The sequence below is a fragment of the Arachis duranensis genome, chromosome 10 (assembly GCF_000817695.3).
Source record: "Arachis duranensis cultivar V14167 chromosome 10, aradu.V14167.gnm2.J7QH, whole genome shotgun sequence".
Taxonomy (NCBI): Eukaryota; Viridiplantae; Streptophyta; class Magnoliopsida; order Fabales; family Fabaceae; genus Arachis; species Arachis duranensis.
In genome coordinates, this window is record NC_029781.3 from 75,453,542 (window position 1) to 75,471,455 (window position 17,914).

Below are 17,914 nucleotides of genomic sequence, written 5' to 3' on the forward strand. Positions count from 1 at the left end.
ACATTAGTTGGAGATGGTTGTGCATTATCATTAGGTCCCTAAACACACAAATCATATTGAAAAATAACATCCTAACTTATCATTCAGTCAACACACTAAAAACAAACAAATGACATGAAAAAGGGGTAGATCTCATATTTACCTTGTGATTGCGAGTGTTCTTGTGTTTGCGAGTGCTCTTTTTAATAGATTTGTCTAGATCTGCCCCAAGTCTGGTGGACGTTGGACGACCTCGCGTAGGAACAGGACTTGGGCCCTATAGCTCATCTATGCTAACGAGACACTCGTCACGCATATGCGAGTTAATTGCACTTGGAACATGTGCAACTTGATGCTCGGATTCCTTGTATTCTTTGAGCTCGTGCCGAGCACTGGGCATGGCATCACGCAATATAGTAGCAACCTCTAGAGTAGCCACGAAATTTTGAGCAACGTTATAAAAATCATAACACAATTCCCTAAAAATGGTCATGCTATCGTCAAAACGGTCCATGTCAAGGCTACTCCTGATGTATGTGTGTCTCCGACTAACATATTTACTCCATTGGGATAGAATGTACTGTGAGGACACTACTGTTACACGAAAATGTAAAAGAACAGCAAGAATGTGGCAACATAGAATACCATCTGATTGGAACATAAAGCAATCACATTGAACTTCCGATGACTGCAAGCAATAGATGACTTGGTATCTGCTATACACTAACATGTCAAATACCATCTTTTGTTGGTCAACTTCACAAACTGTACTTGTGCCATGATGGTTGATTGAGGAGATGATGCAATCCGCCTTTTTTATAAATTGATCTTGAACGTCTCGAAACATGAAATTTGTATATTCTCTCTGGAACTACTTCTCTATTGGTGAGCTGGAAACACAAGGGATAATTCCCCTTAAATCAGTAGCGTCACACTCAAGCTCATTTTGCTCCTTGTCTATAAGACAATTTTTGTATTGGCGAACAAATTGCAACAAATAACTCTTACTGTTTAAATATTTATCAAAAATTGCATGCATGCTCTCATTACGCTGTGTGCTCCTCATGCCAGTTTAGAATTTGTCCTTGAAAAATACTGGCATCCACATGTGTTGGTCAGCAAACATATCTGCCAAAGAATAAAAAAATGCAAAAAAATAGCGTAAGTTAACCCATAAGTGCAACATCTATATTAACTATAAAATAACATCTATAAAGAAGCCAAACACACGCAGCAATAAACCGGGAGATTATAGTACCGTTTGGCCACCTAAAATTATAGAGGTCATACTCTTCAATAAAATCGTACCAATCTCTCTCAAATGGGTCCTTAGATTTGGATTCAAACATAATCCTCTTTATGCATGTGTTGAGCTAATCGAAATGACGGTAACCTAACAGCTTATGTGATATCTTCTTTAGGATATGCCATATGCACCATCTATGGTGTGTGTTTGGTTAGGTGGTCTCTAACGCAGAACGCATCTGCAGGCATTTATCTGTTATAACACATACGGGGCCTTTCCCATGCACTTCACCCAAGTCTGAAAAAGCCATTAGAATGTACGAGTCTCCTCATTCCGCAATAATGCGCACCCAAGAAGCGTAGACATCCCAGGTAGTTGACACCTATGAAAGACTCGAACGACATGTCATACCTAAACAATGGAAATATAAAAACATGTAATGTAGGTATAAAATCCAAATGCCTTAGCTGAAACAAAATCTAATTAAGTCGAACAAAAAATAATAATTTGGTTCCTACTAGTCTTTTAAGTAGTGTCAAACGTCACGACATCACCAAAATATTCCCATGCATCTCTACACCGAGCATCGGCCCAAAACAAATTTCTAAGGCTATGGTTTTTGTCCACATCTATTTCAAAGAAAAAGTTCAGATTGAGCTCCTTCATCCGTGAGAAGTGCTTAAGTAACTCTTTTGGATCCGTCTCATCCTCGGAAATGCGTAAGTAACAACTAATGTAATTTCTAACATCCTTTTCTGTAAAGGTGAGGTTGACAGGGCCACCGGTGGCATTGGCTAGTGCTTGGTATGTCTTACTTGGTCTAATGCTAGCTTGGTTGTTTTGCTGTATCAGGTCCTTCACATGCATACTTAGCTGGCGGTTTGCTAAGAATATTCCAGATAGCTTCGGAGTAAGCGGGTGTGAGTGGGATACCTCTACTCGAGAAATCTTCCACTGCCCTGTCATCTTATCTAATGCTAAATAGCAACAGGCTTTGCAGTTTGTTGAGGCCACTGTTTTTCTTCTCTTGGGTGCCTTTATATGGAATATACAGTATCCATCTCTGTTACAATACAAAGCCTGATTAACAACCACCTTCTGACCGTTTTTAGTCTCCCAGCTGGTGGTTCTTATTTTGACGACAAAACCAGTCCTTACCTTATATCGGTAATAATATGCACACACATCTTCTAATGTGCCGAAGCACATTCCCTCCTCGGGATCTAACTCTTCGTCACCAATAGTTTGGTTTATGACTTGAAAAAAAAAGAAAAAAACAAATGAAACTCAACCTAATAGTTAACTATACAAAAGTGGCTAAGTTCACTATCGAGTATAACAAATAAAACACACTACTATAATTTAGGTGCTAATTTCGTGCCATTATGGATGTTAACGTGGACGTTAACTTCGTGTAATTATGGATATTATTCATATGAACTTATTGATTGCATAAAGCATGAACTTTAGAATGTTATGCATATAACTAAAGTGCTAAAATTAAAAGTTCACTAAATAGTACAGTATAAGTATAAATACACATAAAAATATACAAAAAATAAACCGGGTTATTACCATACCTCATCAGAGCTTGTGTAGTTTTTCATATTCTCAAAAATTGGTTGACTGATAACAACCTCGCGGGTGAGTCCGTCTGTCGTTCAAATTCTTCAACACCTTCTGCTATAAGTACCGTATTAAGGTCAAATTCAATTGCATACTATTTGCAATGATAAAGGTGACTTCTTGTAAAATTTCTTGGCTTATGCACTATTGTGCTTGCAATGATATTATTCTTATGATTTTTGAATGAACATAATTGAATTAACGGAAGGTATATATTAGGGTAGTTTTCATGATTTATATCTCCTTTATTATTATTATTATTATTATTATTATTATTATTATTATTATTATTATTATTATTATTATTATTATTATTATTATTGTATTCTTAAATATAAAAATCAAATTATAAAAGGAAATATTAAGTATTGATTACAAGAATGCCTAATAGTAAGGGATATGATATTATAATTAATATCATTAATAAGTGGAGTTGATAAGAATATGATAAGTGAAATGATAAGAAAATGGGATAAAAAAACTGTGGTTAAGTGATATAAATGAAGTAAATTATGGAAAGTTTTGGCTAATTATGGCTGAAAACTTTTTGTTACAAAACTTTTTCCATAATCCAAAGGCAAGGACCGATGAATTTCTTTAACCTTCTAGTCGATGAGTTGAATGAACTGTGGTTCCTTGACATTTTGACTTATGTGTATTAAGTATTAACTAAACAAAATTTCATACTAAGAGCCGTTTTAATGTGGACAATAAATGATTTTCCTAGATATGTAATATGGTCTAGTAGGATGACACAAGGGAGGTTATTTGAGTGCACTGTTGCAACCCCAGCCACTACTACTACACCCGTGACCCGTGACTCGTGGTGCCCCAGTGTGGTTTCTCCCCCAATTTTAGGGGATGTGGCAGCGAACTTTTCACATGGTATGACACCCATTGCCATGATCCCGATCCTATGTTCTCGCTCACATCCCTAACCTGATTTCCAGACTCATTCTGCACTGCCTCCATCTTAGCCTCAAACTCGATCTGTGCATCTTCTTTAGCCTAACACATTGTCAACCAAAACTGGGGACAAGCTTGTAGCCTCTAGCACCAATGATACTAGATAAGAGTTGTATTTAGACGGTAATGAATGGTACAATTATTTTTTTCACTTTTATGCAATTATATATCTAACATGTGTTGCTTTTTTTAATGGCTTTTATTATCATTGAGGAATCAGAGTAAACAACCGGTGTCCTCCTCACATTGGCATCGATAGGATTACATTAGTTTATAAGAACTATACAAGTGGTTCATCCTGAAGTTCAACAGGACTTCTGATTTTGTGCGAGACTTTTGATAGGACTTATTTAATGTAAGTGATTTTTAACAACTATAAGTTTACAATGTTTACTAACTTAAAACTTTCTTAAATTAACTTTATTAATTATGTCTTTTTTTATATACGTCACAACAACATTTTAGGTTCTGGCATGCTCATGAGTAACATATGCACAAACCTTGGCACGTTAGGGTAGCTAAGCACCTGTAGGACATGTTTTCCGACATCTGTCACAAGGGAGCGCTGATAGATTGGATTCCTCCAAGCATTTTTGCCCAGTTGAAGGAGTATTGAACCACGACCGATTACAACCAGACAAGGGCCAAGGCCAGGGCAAGCAGAGCATCGACTACATGTGAATCGTTGTGTTATGCAGATTTTCCGTAGATTTGAATCAAAGAATTTATTTTCTGGAAGAAAGAATTTGAGTTGGTTCTATATCGGGTTAAGTATGATTTTGGTCCCCAACATAGGGGCTGAAAATTTATTTCGTCCCTCGCCTTTTTTTCGCTCCAAAATGGTTCCCAAGATTTCAGTTTATTTTAAAACTGTCCTTTGGACCAAAATGCCCCTATCCCTTCTTCCCCAAAATCATGCAAAGCACCAGCACCACTACAACCACCACCACCCACCACCTACCACCACCACCACCACCACCATCATCATCATCATCATGCAAAGCACCAGCACCACTATCATCATACAAAGAACCCAGAATTTCACAAATTTTAGCAAAGAACCCAGAATTTCACAAATTTCACCAAAATTTCACCAGCACCTAGCACCATCATCATCATCATCATCATCATGCAAAGAACCCAGAATTTCACAAATTTTAGCAACAATAATAATATTTCAAGAACCCAAAATTTCACAAATTTCAGCATCAACAATAATAATACTTAAACTCAACTCAACAACAAACAATAATCCAAAATCAAATTTCAGCAACAACAATATTCCACAACAAATTTTACAAAAAATTCAAAAATTTCACAAAAAATATAATTCACAAAATTCACAGAAGAAGAAGAAGAAGCGGCGGACGGCGGGCGTCGATGTGGCGGTGGGGTCGGCGGGAAGAAGAAGAAGAAGAAGAAGAATAAAAGGTACTTTTTTTCTTTTTTTATTTATTTTGTATTTATTTTATTTTATAATTTTTTTAATAAAGGATAATTTGGTAATAAAAAATATAATTGGTAAAAAGGACGATTTTAAAACAAACTGAAACCTTGGGGACCATTTTGGAGCAAAAAAAAGGCGAGGGACGAAATAAATTTTCAGCCCCTACGTTGGGGAACAAAATCATACTTAACCCTTCTATATCTAATAGCTGGGAGTGAAATCTACTCCTCTTTTGTGGATATTAGTATTACCATGTATCAAAATCTTCCATTTTTTATCATGGTGAAAAAACAAAGCTTTTTATATTTTTTAAATAAAATAAAAATGAAATCGACTTGCAAATTGAAATACTCAAAAAATAAATAAATTTGACTGAAGCATAAAGTTTGTGGCAAAGTAAAATAAAAGAGAATGAAAACAAACTTTGAATATAAGGGTGTGTTTGATTTGCATTTTCATATTTTATTCTTAATTTTAGTGTTTTTTTATTTTCTAGATTTTGCGAAGAAAAAAGTGAAAATAGTGAAAACAATGAAATCCTATTTTCGGTTTTCACCTCCTGTTTTCACTTTTTCCTTCACAAAATCCAGAAAATAGAAAACATTGAAAATGAAAATACAAACCAAAGTACTCTAAAATGACTGAACTTAAACTTGTTGGAAGAATAAATTGAATAAATGAAAATTTCAAGAGTTACAAAGAAGAAAGTATAAAAGATGTGGAAGAAACCCTGCAGACAAAAAAACTCGTGACAGACTCTGAAAGTCATCATTGGGGATGTGAATGTGTGTGAGTTTTTTCTGAAGAGAAATTCTAATTTGTTGAGTTTAGTAAACAATAATAACACTTTTGGTAAGGATGAACGCAGATTGGATATGGCCAAAATTTCGATCCGATCCACACTAAAATCATTGGATCAGATCTAATATCCGCAGTTTTAAGCTTGAATTTGATCTGATTTGATCCGCATATTTGGATCTAATCGGATATCGGATATATCCGTAAAATACAAAAATATTTTTAAAAGCTTATTTTTATTAAAAAATATTAATAAAATTCATTTTTTCTATTATTTTAAATATGCATACTCTTAAAATAATATTAAACATACTTTTCTTAAATAATAAATTAAAATAATACAACATATATGATAATTATTAGTTAAAATAAAATATTAAAAATATTTACTTATTCATTTCTTTATTTTGGCGGATACGCGGATATGCGGATACTTACACAAAATCCACAATCTGATCCTATTAGTGTGCGGATCAGATTTGGATAAACATCACGGATATGTGGATCGGATCCAATCCATGAACACCACTAACTTTTGGTGATGACAAATATAGTTTTAATTTAGGTTGATAATCCAAGTGTGTTGTTGATGTGTTATTTAGTATAGTAGGCCCATGATTCATAATGCAGCCTAATCAATAAAGTCAAGGAGTCTAACTAAAAAGAATAAGTACTTGCAAGGTTGTTGAAGGAAATTGAGTCCATATCCCATCCCATTACCATTCAAGCAAAAGGAAAGAAACCCTAAGCTTCTGCTAAGTTCATTTCAGGTAATACTCAGAGAAAAAAGGGGGACTTTAGTTTTCTCTTACCAAGAGCCAATGTAGAAGAAAGAAAAGCTAATCAAGGAGGCTATGTCAAATCAATATCAATAAAAGCAAGTTAAGCTCAATCAGAAGGATTAAAGGTAATTTGTTTCCATTTACATGCAAGTCAATTGCTTGTTGTTTTCTCCTTCCCTCTGCACCAATATTTCGAGTATGTTGAAGAAATTGGTGGCTATCTTGCTCTACTATAAATCAATGGTTGATGATGAAACTTGATGATAAAGCAAAGGATTAAAGGCTTGGATTTTGTCAAGCTCTCTGAGAAAGCTGATCGCTGCTGCTCTTTCCTTTGCTTCCATGCTTATCACTGATTTGTAATCCCTGATTTTCTGGACTAATGAAAAAAAAAGAAAGAGAAATTTTAGCTAGATCAAGATTCAAGAAAGTGATCTTGTGAACAAGCCCTAGATGAGAAACTAGAGTTCATACAAAAGAAAAACAATATTCACTTTTGTTCAAGGAGAGAGAACCTGAAAAGAGAGAAGAGTGAAGCCTCACAAATCAAGTTTGAAGTCTTGGAAGCATTTCACCTACACTAAAGGGAGTACTCCATCAAGATGAGGAACGATATTTGAGAGTTCTGAATGTATATAGAGTTTGAACTGTAAATCATCATCTCCTTCATAGTTTATCTTTGAATATTATGTTTTAATGTTGTATCTTTTTTGTTTACATTCAGAGGTAAAAGGCATTCAAGTAAGGCATTAAGAAAAAGCTATTGAGAGAAAAGGAAAAGAAAGGAAATTGGAGAGAAAAGTCAAGATTTATTTAAGATCTCTTTTGATTGTATTTTTTATTCTGATGTCTAAGTTGTATCCCTTGATAAATTAGGTAAGCACTTAGTGTGTTGAGAGTCTAGGAAGTTTCCTAGCCAAGTCAAGTTTAGGTAAATGTTTGATTTGTCCCAAATAGGATTAGATTGAATCCTAGGGAATTGGTGTCTATAATATTTGATATGATAGTGAAAATTCTACCCCTGTTGTGGTGGAGACTGGATGTAGGTTGCATTGCATGAGACAACTGAACCAAGATACATGGTTGTGTCATCTTTTCCTGTACTGATTTTGTTTTTCACGATTTATGAGATAAAATAAAATTGTCTCCTGTATAATCCATCTCGCAGACAAACCAGAAGCTAAGTTATATTTTCTGGTTTGAGGCAAAATTGATTAAGTATAAAAGAAGGCCATAGATTCAACCTCCCTTCTCTAGGCCAACAAGAACCTTCAATTGTTATCAAGAGCTAGGTCTCAAGAATCAAACTTCACAGCTTGGAGAAAAGGTCCAATGACTAACAACTTGGGTGCAAACACTATGGCCTACACTCTACCAGAGGGTTAGTCAAACAACAGGTCTCCTTTCTTTAATGGAAAGAACTATACTTACTAGAACGAAAGGATGAGGATCTTTGTTTAATCCATTGACTACAACATATGAAAAATCATTGTGAGTGGTCCTAAAGTTTCAAATAAGATAAGTGCTGATGGAGTGGTGACCAAAGGAAGAAGCCAAATGGAATGATGAAGATAAGAAGAAAGTCGAATTAAATGCCAAAGCCATCAACTTGATGTACTGTGCTATCAACTTCAAGGAATATAGGTAGGTATCTAGATGCAAGACGGTAAAAGAGATTTGTGATAAACTCCAAGTTACACAAGAAGGTATCAAACAAGTCAAAGAAACAAGAATCAATATGTTGCAAAAATAGTATGAAATGCTTTCCATTAAGGATGGAGAAAATATTAATGATATGTTTGAGAGATTCTCAATCATCATAAATAGCTTGGATGCTATGGACATGACGCACACTGAACAAACTCTTGTGAGAAAAGTCCTTAGAAGCCTTACAAAAGAATGAAAAACAAAAGCTATTGTCCTAACCGAGAGCAATAACCTTAATTCCTTTAACAAAAACGGACTACAAACACCAGCCAAGATACAAAAAAGAAAAGAGTGACCCTAAAATCAAAATTTGAATCATTGGATGATGATTCCAATGATAGTTTTTTAGATGATGAATCTCTTTTTTGCTAGGAGATTAAGAAGGCTAATGAGGAGTAAAGACAAGTACAAGGGATCAAGTTCAAAGGAGTAAAAGAAGGACTTAAGCAAAGTCACCATTGCAAAGAGGCAGAACACTTTAAGTACAACTGCCTAAAGCTCAAGAAAAAAGATAAGGCAAAGAAAGAAAAGAAGAAAGTGCTCATTATGGGAGTATCTAGAGAATGATTCGGATGAGGATAAAGACTCCGAATATGAAGAACAAATCTATTTTATAGCTGGTCATGATCAATTAGATGAGGTAAATTACTTTGACTTGTCCATTGAAGATTTACATGTTATTATTGATGATCTCACTCACCGTTCTGAAAAATTGTTGAATAAATACAATAAATGCAATTCTAAAAATAAAACATTGAAAGCAGAAAATGATTTTTTGAAAGAAAAGGTGAAAAAAACCAAATGTGCTATTGATCTTGTTGAAGAAAATAGATTTCTAAAATTTGAAATTGAAAAATTCAAAGGAAAGCACATCATTGACCCTTCTCAAGAACTCATTGCTGAAAATGAAAGACTAAATGAAGTGATTAAAAGTTTGAATAATAATTTAGTAAAATTTGCACACAGTTCAAGCAACTTGGACAAATTACTTGGTAATCAAAGACCATTCCACGTAGTCAATTTGTGATACCTCTACCTCTCGTCATGTCTGCAAAGAGAATATCAATTAACACTAGTCACAAAAATAATGTAATAAAAAAGATAAAATTCATAGATACTTTAAATTTTGGAAAACAATTCAGCATAACCTCCCCTAACATTAGACATATATCCACCTTTAAGGTTCACACAAATCCAAACAACCTTAGTCATGAATTAAAACTTATAGACAGACACAACATATCCAAAATAACTTAATCAGTTAACTAATTAGTTGAGTTTCTAACTACTTAAGCGTTTTAATTTGTTCATAATCAAACCAATAATTTAATTAACAACACCTCAAAATATGTTTTAATTAGAATAAGAACAAATCAGAACCAAATAACGACCACAAAATTATAATAACAAATCAGAAACAAACTTAGAATAACAAATCAGAATCAAATAAGGAACACAATTATAATAACAAATCAAAATAAACTTATAATAACAAATCAGAATCAAATAACAAACATAACTAAATAACAAATCAGAACCAACATAATGAACACAGAATTATAATAACAAATAAGAACAAATCAGAAATAAATAATGAACACAAAATTATAATAACAAATTACAACAAATCAAAACCAAAATTATAATAAAAAATTAGACCTTATTCCTGTTTTAGAAAAAGAGAAGTTCAGAAACATTACCTGAGCACCAGCACCGAGAAGAAGAGGATGGTAGAAGCGCCAGCAGCAGTAGCGGGGTAGAATCCGGCAGCAGCAACAGTGATGAATAGAGCCGATGAACAGTGCTGACGAAGTGGAGGCTACAGGCGTCGAAGGGGCTTTCAGAGAGGAGGGGGATGCTAGAGAGATGAGAGGTGAAAGGTTTAGAGAGAGAGTGTGGGACGCAGGAGGTTTATAGAGAGAGAGAAAGAGAGAGAGAGAGAGAGAGAGAGAGAGAGAGAGAAAAATTCAAATGAGGGAGAAGAGGGTTTGCGGTCCGAATTTAGGACACAATTACCGTCGAATTTACCGGCGGATAAATCCTACAGTAATATGTTGTGGGTTATCAAGACGCAGCGTTCCACTAAGTGTGTTTCGACGGTAAATCTGACCTCATTATCGTGCCTATTTTTTTATTTTTCCTTCAATTATTACCGGTAAATTTACCATCAGAAACTATAGTCTACCAATAATATTTTGAAATTACGAATTCCATGCCTAAACTGCCGGTAAATTTGCCGGTAAAGACGTTACTACTCTGCAACGATAAATTTGACAGTATTCAACACTTTTCTTGTAGTGCTGGGCTGGTGACCTTTGTGACCTCCGGTCCAATTGTATGGAAGGTGGGGGTGACCTACAAAGTGTAACGACTCGACTTCTAGCACATTATGCCCAATGCTAGTTGTCATGCGCTACTTCAGAGCTTACACTGGTGGTCAGAGTGACTCCATTTACTTCAACACAGTGATGTTGTCACTGTTTACCTGTCCAAGTGCTAGGGACTCAACGAAGATCACGCCGGTTCCCATCTGCGGAATAGGTTTTTCAAAATTTTGATAATAAGGGGGTGAAAACATAAGGTTTCCAGCAGGATATTAAACAAAAAACTAAGGGGTGCCACAGCCTATGTCTAAGGATTTGCGTAGTTATGTCGGTAAGTCACACAAACAAGTATAAGCATAAGTATATAGCAGAATGGTAAACAAGCACAGAATACATGAAGAAGAGATAAATCACAATCACAAAGAATTACAGCAACCAAATATGATGCATGTCTGGTCCTATGAGGCTATGAGCTCACCTATCGGTTTACTTCTCGCAACCCTGACATTACCAAGGAACTAGTCCTAGATATGGTTTTCCCATTTGAGTCAGTCTGTGTATATGTGTCATGTGGTTAAAATACCACCAGTCTGTGACAACAAGCAATCGTTGCAAAGCTTAATGCCATAATACACGCACAAATAGAAAACAAATTTTTAGCAGTCAATGGGTAATACCTGCCTCCATACAACCTGTAACACCTTGTGGTTTACAATTTCCTTTTTCTCGACACATTTCAATAAACTTTTCTCCCTAAGGGATTTCTCATATATATTCAATCTTTTTTGCTATTTTGTACATAACTTATCTTTTTCTAGTTTACTTTAAGCTTTGTAGTGACACTTTTATCACTAATGTTAATACTTTATCATTTTACTCTCATATATTTTCTAAATGACATTCTTACCCTTAGTTAAGTTAATTAACCATTCTTATAATTTACTTTGTGTGCAAAATTACCATTTTACCCCTAGGTATTCTAGATTTTCCGTTTAATCTTATTTAGTATCAAAATTTTACCGAATTAACCCTAGTATTTTTCTATGACCAAATTACGCCTAATAATTTTAATTAATGCCAATTTTATCCTTAGGAGCCTAAAAAACCATTTTATCCTTTATTAATTTATTTACTTGTTTTAGTTATTGCTTTTTCCCGTTTTACTTCTAACTTTTACTATAATTTTTATTTAGGACCAAAATTTTATTCAAATTACAATTTTGACCTAACTAATTACAATTTTGAAAATCGGACCGGATCGGTCGATCAAACCAATTCAATTAGGAATCGACGTAAAAATTAGTTCGGTCCTCCTGCTTAAACCACTGAAGAACTATTGAACTGGCTATTTGGACCGGACCGAGAATCGACCGGTTCATATGAAACGACGTCGTTTTGATTTTGTTAAAAAAAACCTAAACCCCCACCTAGTCACCCACCCCACGCGAGTTAACCCCCCCATTCAAAAGACTAACGCACAGCATGCCCTAGCTCCTTCCCAACCCAAAAATCCAACTTCCTGGACGGAACCATTGTTGGCTCTCCGCAACCTCCTCCTCCCCCTGTCCAATCACATACGGCTAAACCTTCCCTTTTCGCTCGGCACGTCGTCCATTCCTAGGTGAAAATTGCTGCTCAAGGCCTCCAGCTGGTATGCCGTGGTGTCGTCGTTGTCTGGCCATTGTGTCTTCATTGTCTCGCCGTCGACTTCGTGCTGTCAGTGGAAGGTTAATGAAACTGTGATTTACTCTTTTCTATTGAGTCTGTTACTCTGTTTTAAGATTTTGATTTCCATCATCTTTTGTAATCATGCTGTTGTTGTTACTTATTATGTTGATGTTATTGTTATGCTGTTGTTTTGTCATGGGATTGTGATTCTACGATCACTGATTAGTGTTTTGATTTAGAATTTGTAGTAAGTGACTTGTTAAGCTACTGTTGTTGTTATGCTGTTGTTTTGTTATGGCATTGTGATTGTGTGATCACTGATCAGTGTTTTAAATTTGGAATTTATTATTAGTGACTTGTTAAGCTGCTGTTGTTGTTATGCTACTGTTTTGTTATGGCACTGTTGTTGATATGCTGCTGTTTTGTAATGGTTGTTGCTAAATGCTAAAAATGGAAATCAAATTAAATGTTGGTTATTGCTGAATAAGTAGGGTAGCTACCTGCCAATGCCATATATAAATAAACTGATGAATGATGATGATGGTAATGGAAGGAGAGTCAGAGTGTATAGGTAGTTGGTGAGACAGAAAGAAATGAAGGAACAATCAGGCACGCCCCTTTACATATAGTTGCCTCGGCCTCAACCTCAGGTGAACAAATTACTGTGTCTATGATATAGGCTGCTTTCCCTGCATTTATCATATAGGCTTAACATGCTCAACATACTGCAGGTGGAGTGGAATGAGCTTGGATATAGTTCATGGGATACTCAAACTTCTCAAAATCTTAAGAGGCCATTAGATGCTACATTGTTGGGTTAGTTTTCTCTCCTTACTTTGCCTCTGCTTATGGATATGTTATGCTTTCTTATTCAATGATTACTTGTTATGTTGATACCTGTAGAGAATACTTTCCTAACAAGTCCATGCATGCCACATTATGATAATGGAACTGTTCAAATGAATATTCATTTGAAACCTCAACTTGGAAACAACACTAGATCCCATTTATGGATTGCTCAGCAAGAAGAATCTGTTGCTAAGTGAGCTTTCTTACAACAGATGAATGCAACGCTACCTAAGGTTAAACCGAAAAGGTCATCTTGTAGGTTCAGGTTCATGTTCAGTTAGCATAATACCACAGAATGATCAACATTTTCCAACTGAACTATATCAACATTTTTTTGAAATTGATAATCCTTTGTCTTCTAACATTTCTAACTTAGAATCTGAGGTGTTAAGTGATCCTGTTAACCCTCAAAGTCAAAATTGGAGTCAAAATTTAATATTTAGATATTTCTTTTTACTATTTAATTTTTGAGTTTGTATTTTGATAAGATCATATGGATTTGGTTGATGATATTTTGTATAGTGTTTTAAATTTGAAAGATATTTTAGGATTTATATTAGACTATAATTATATTTTAGGTTGTTAATTTATAATTTATTTATTATTTTATTCTAAAATAATTTTTTCGGTTGAACCACCGGTTGAAACAGTGAACCAGTAACTAGAGCGATTTGATGATCGGTCTGGTTCTCAGAACCTTGATAATTACTAATTTATCCTTAATAATACTAAGTTTGGAATTTTACTTGTTTTTCATTTAAATTACATGTTTAACCCTCTTTTTACCCGAAAATATCCATAACACCCTTTTTATTTTTACACACTTGTTCCATAGGATCAAAATCAGTTTTATATCTTCTTTCTAACCCTCTAACACATCCATTTCCAGGTCTTTTAGTGGCTGAATTTTTAGGGGTGCAGTTTTTTATTTTGCCCACTTTTAGTGACTTTTAAGGCTTAAAACTTAAATTTCAAGTGCTCCAAATAATTTCAGTAGTTCCATACAATTCCCATAAGCTTCATATATCTCTCAAATAACAAATCAAAAATAGAGAAGTATCACTGAATTTCCAGAATTAAAAATCAGGAACAAAATCACCACAAAGTGGCTTATATGAACATTGAATCAAACACAAACATATTCTAACTATTCTTAACCCATACCTCTTTTTTAATTCAGTTTCTAGGCTTATCAAACACCAGAAACACTCTAACAAAAGAAGGAACACGACTGGGGGTGGTGCAGTTTCCCTTGGGTGAAAAGTGTCACAAAAAATGATGAAATTTGACCACTTTGAGCTTGAATTTGTATATCTCCTTAGGCGTGCTCCATTCGGGCTTCAAGAGGGGCTTTCCAGACAGGAAGAGAGCAAGAATTTACCATGATCACTGCTAGAAAAATAGAAAATAATGGAGAAGGAACAAGAGCTCACCTTGCTGAATTTTCGGCAAAAATGCAATTAGTGAAAACGGGCAAGAAATTGTATTTGCATGGCTTGGATTCTTGAAAAACATATGAAGGATAATGGAAGAGCTACTAGAATTAAGGATGAAATACAGAGGAAAGGTGCATTATTTTTCTCTCTTTCTCTTTTAAGAATTCGGTAAAAAAGGTGGTAAAATTTGTGAGCAAGGTTTCTTTAAATAAAAATTAAGAGTCTTGGCTGAATTTATGATGGTAAAAAGTGATAAGAATTTTGTGGTCAAGGGCTGAGGATTAATGAAGAATGGGCGTGAAAATGAGGAAGCTTGGTCAGCGCTTGCATGTCGAGCTTATCCATAGTTAACAGCAGTTAGTTGTTCGGGGTTAAAAACAAAGTAGAGAGGAGTGAGAGGCTGAAACAATCTCGGCCTATAAGCTGAGAGGGGGGCGAGTTACTTGGGTGGCAAGTAAGAGAATTCGGGATCTCTAGGAGTTATTTGCGGAAAAATAGTCAGAAGTTCGCTTTGGAATAACTTTTACCGTGCCGTAAAATAACTAGCGGCTGAGATTTATTCTTAAAGAAATAAATAATGAATTGATAGATAAAATTAATCTTGGGACACATTTACCAAGATAAAATTATTTTTACAACTGGTTTCGTGGTTTTCGGTTACTAACTTTTTCCTGACACACGCAAAACTGTCACTAAAAGTCTCTAATGAGAAAAATAAACTAATGGGAATCAAGTTTTCACCTTTTACTAGTCAAATTTTATTTAGAAAAGTTAATTACCTTCATAAAGTTTAAGTTTGACTCATTAATTACCTTTTTTCTAATTTTTTTTACCATTGGACCTACCTCAAATTCTTGTTGAGCCATGGTTTGGAATTTTACAAAATAAGTTAAAGAAATAGCTTGAAAAATTAGTTTACCAAAAAGTGGGTTCTTATACAAAGACACTCCAATGATCAAGTCATAATGAGCCTTAAAGGTAAGGTTAATGAGGTAGGTGTGTGTAACGTACTTGGAGGAACTCGTAGATCCCCCATTTATATGTTCAACTACTTATCTTATCTCCTAGGTGGTTAGGAGATCGGGGTTTTTCATTCTTGAAAACCTATTATGATTGAGTTGAGCTGGCAAGAGTTCTTGGGCCTTGGGTTGATATGGAGCTAGGGGCTTCATGCCATCCTATGGTTGCGCCATTGGACATAGAAGTTGGTCCACAATAGTGCCGCCAAACACGGTGTGCCTATTTTGGTGATGCCGCATTGTCCAGCGTGTTGGTGATCGTCTAGTCGCCAATTTGGGACATGCCTTTTTCGTGATTGCGTTGGAAGATTTTGGCCCCTTTGCTACAGAGGTGCGTGCGCTTTTCGAGGCATCAAGTCAGTTGATGGGATTGAGGCATTAAATGTTATTTAGGGTGATTTTACCCTTTTCTCCTTTTGGTCACTTCGTATTCGCACTATCTGTATTTTAGTTTTGGAAACTACTTAAGTTTCCTTATTGCCACTTTTCTTTTTTCCTTTGGTTCTTCTTTGTTCTCTTAATCTCTGTCCCATTTTGTTTTGGCCTTGTTTTTTTCACCATTTTTCTTCATCATCATTTTCTTAGTTTGGCTCTATGAGTTGCTTGCCTTTTGCCTCTGGGATTGTGGTTTGCATGTCCCTTCAGTGATGGTGGTTTTGCCCTTAGTGCCTCTCTTTGTTCTCCTTACAGTTGCATTATTAGCATTTTAAGGTATGCATTTTTTCTTAGTTTTATCTTTTAAATGGTTGTGTTGTTGTTTTCACTTTTTTGGTTAGTGCACCGTATAAGGCAGTAGGTAGGAGCTTTTTCAGCGGTTGTTGTTGATGGGTTAGAGGGGATGCCACAACTTCTCTATCATTGCTAGGCGAGCCTTTCCTCTATATTTTCATATTATTTTTTTCCATTTCATGGTGTTTTTTGTTAGGCTTATGATGTGATTGGGACCCTCTGGCATCCTAGTGAGGAGGAATTGCAAGATCTATGAAAAACTAATGCGGTCTGTGGCATAGGCTTGGTGGAGGAGCACTACGAACGCTCCTTCCCCGATCTGCAGGAACATGTTTGCTACTTAAACTTCTCGGTGCCACAGATACCAGACTAAATGTGAGTCTACAAACCCATGTTGATTGCAATAGGGGTCTGATGAGCGGATAATTTATACGCTTTTTGGCATTGTTTTTAGGTAGTTTTTAGTAAGTTCAAGCTACTTTTAGGGATGTTTTCATTAGTTTTTATATTAAGTTCACATTTCTGGACTTTAATACGAGTTTGTGTGTTTTTCTATGATTTCAGGTAATTTCTGGCTGAAATTGAGGGACTTGAGCAAAATTCTGATAGGTGGCTGACAAAGGACTGCTGATGCTGTTGGAATCTGACCTCCCTGCACTCGAAATGGATTTTCTGGAGCTACAGAACTTCAAATAGCGCGCTCTTAACGGCGTTGGAAAGTAAACATCCAGATCTTTTCAGCAATATATAATAGTCCATACTTTATTCGGGAATTGACGATGTAAACTGGCGCTCAACGCCAGTTCCATGCTGCTGTCTGGAGTAAAACGGCAGAAACACGTCACGACCGGAAGTTGAACGCCCAAAACACGTTACAACTTGGCGTTCAACTTCAAAAGAAGCCTCAGCTCGTGGATAGATTAAGCTCAGCCCAAACACACACCAAGTGGGCCCCGGAAGTGAATTTATGCATCAATTACTTACTCATGTAAACCCTAGTAGCTAGTCTAGTATAAATAGGATAATTTACTATTATATTAGACATCTTTGGTCTCAATTTTATTTTATTCTTCATCTGAGGAGACTATTGATCACGTTTTGGGGGGCTGGCCATTCGGCCATGCCTGAACCTTTCACTTATGTATTTTCAACAATGGAGTTTCTACACACCATAGATTAAGGGTGTAGAGCTCTGCTGTACCTCAAGTTTTAATGCAATTACTACTATTTCCTATTCAATTCTCTTTATTCCTATTCTAAGATATTCGTTGCACTTCAACTTGATGAATGTGATGATCCATGACACTCATCATCATTCTCACCTATGAACGCGCGTGA

The 17,914-nt window shown here is 35.5% G+C and overlaps 2 protein-coding genes across 2 annotated transcripts; both read right to left on the reverse strand.

The window, feature by feature from the left end:
- Window positions 1-256: 256 nt before the first annotated feature.
- LOC107470292 (protein FAR1-RELATED SEQUENCE 3-like) lies at window positions 257-721 on the reverse strand. The gene has a single exon (XM_016089686.1). The coding sequence runs from the start codon at window positions 719-721 to the stop codon at window positions 257-259; it is 465 nt and encodes a 154-aa protein (XP_015945172.1).
- A 320-nt stretch (window positions 722-1,041) lies between these two features.
- Window positions 1,042-11,081, reverse strand: LOC127742983 (protein FAR-RED IMPAIRED RESPONSE 1-like). Its single transcript, XM_052255653.1, has 6 exons — window positions 11,037-11,081; window positions 10,757-10,807; window positions 3,727-3,859; window positions 1,767-2,481; window positions 1,546-1,636; window positions 1,042-1,107 (listed from the first exon to the last, which is right to left on the reverse strand). Exons 1-6 carry the CDS (start codon window positions 11,079-11,081, stop codon window positions 1,042-1,044), a joined length of 1,101 nt encoding a protein of 366 aa, XP_052111613.1.
- Between the last annotated feature and the right edge of the window lie 6,833 nt (window positions 11,082-17,914).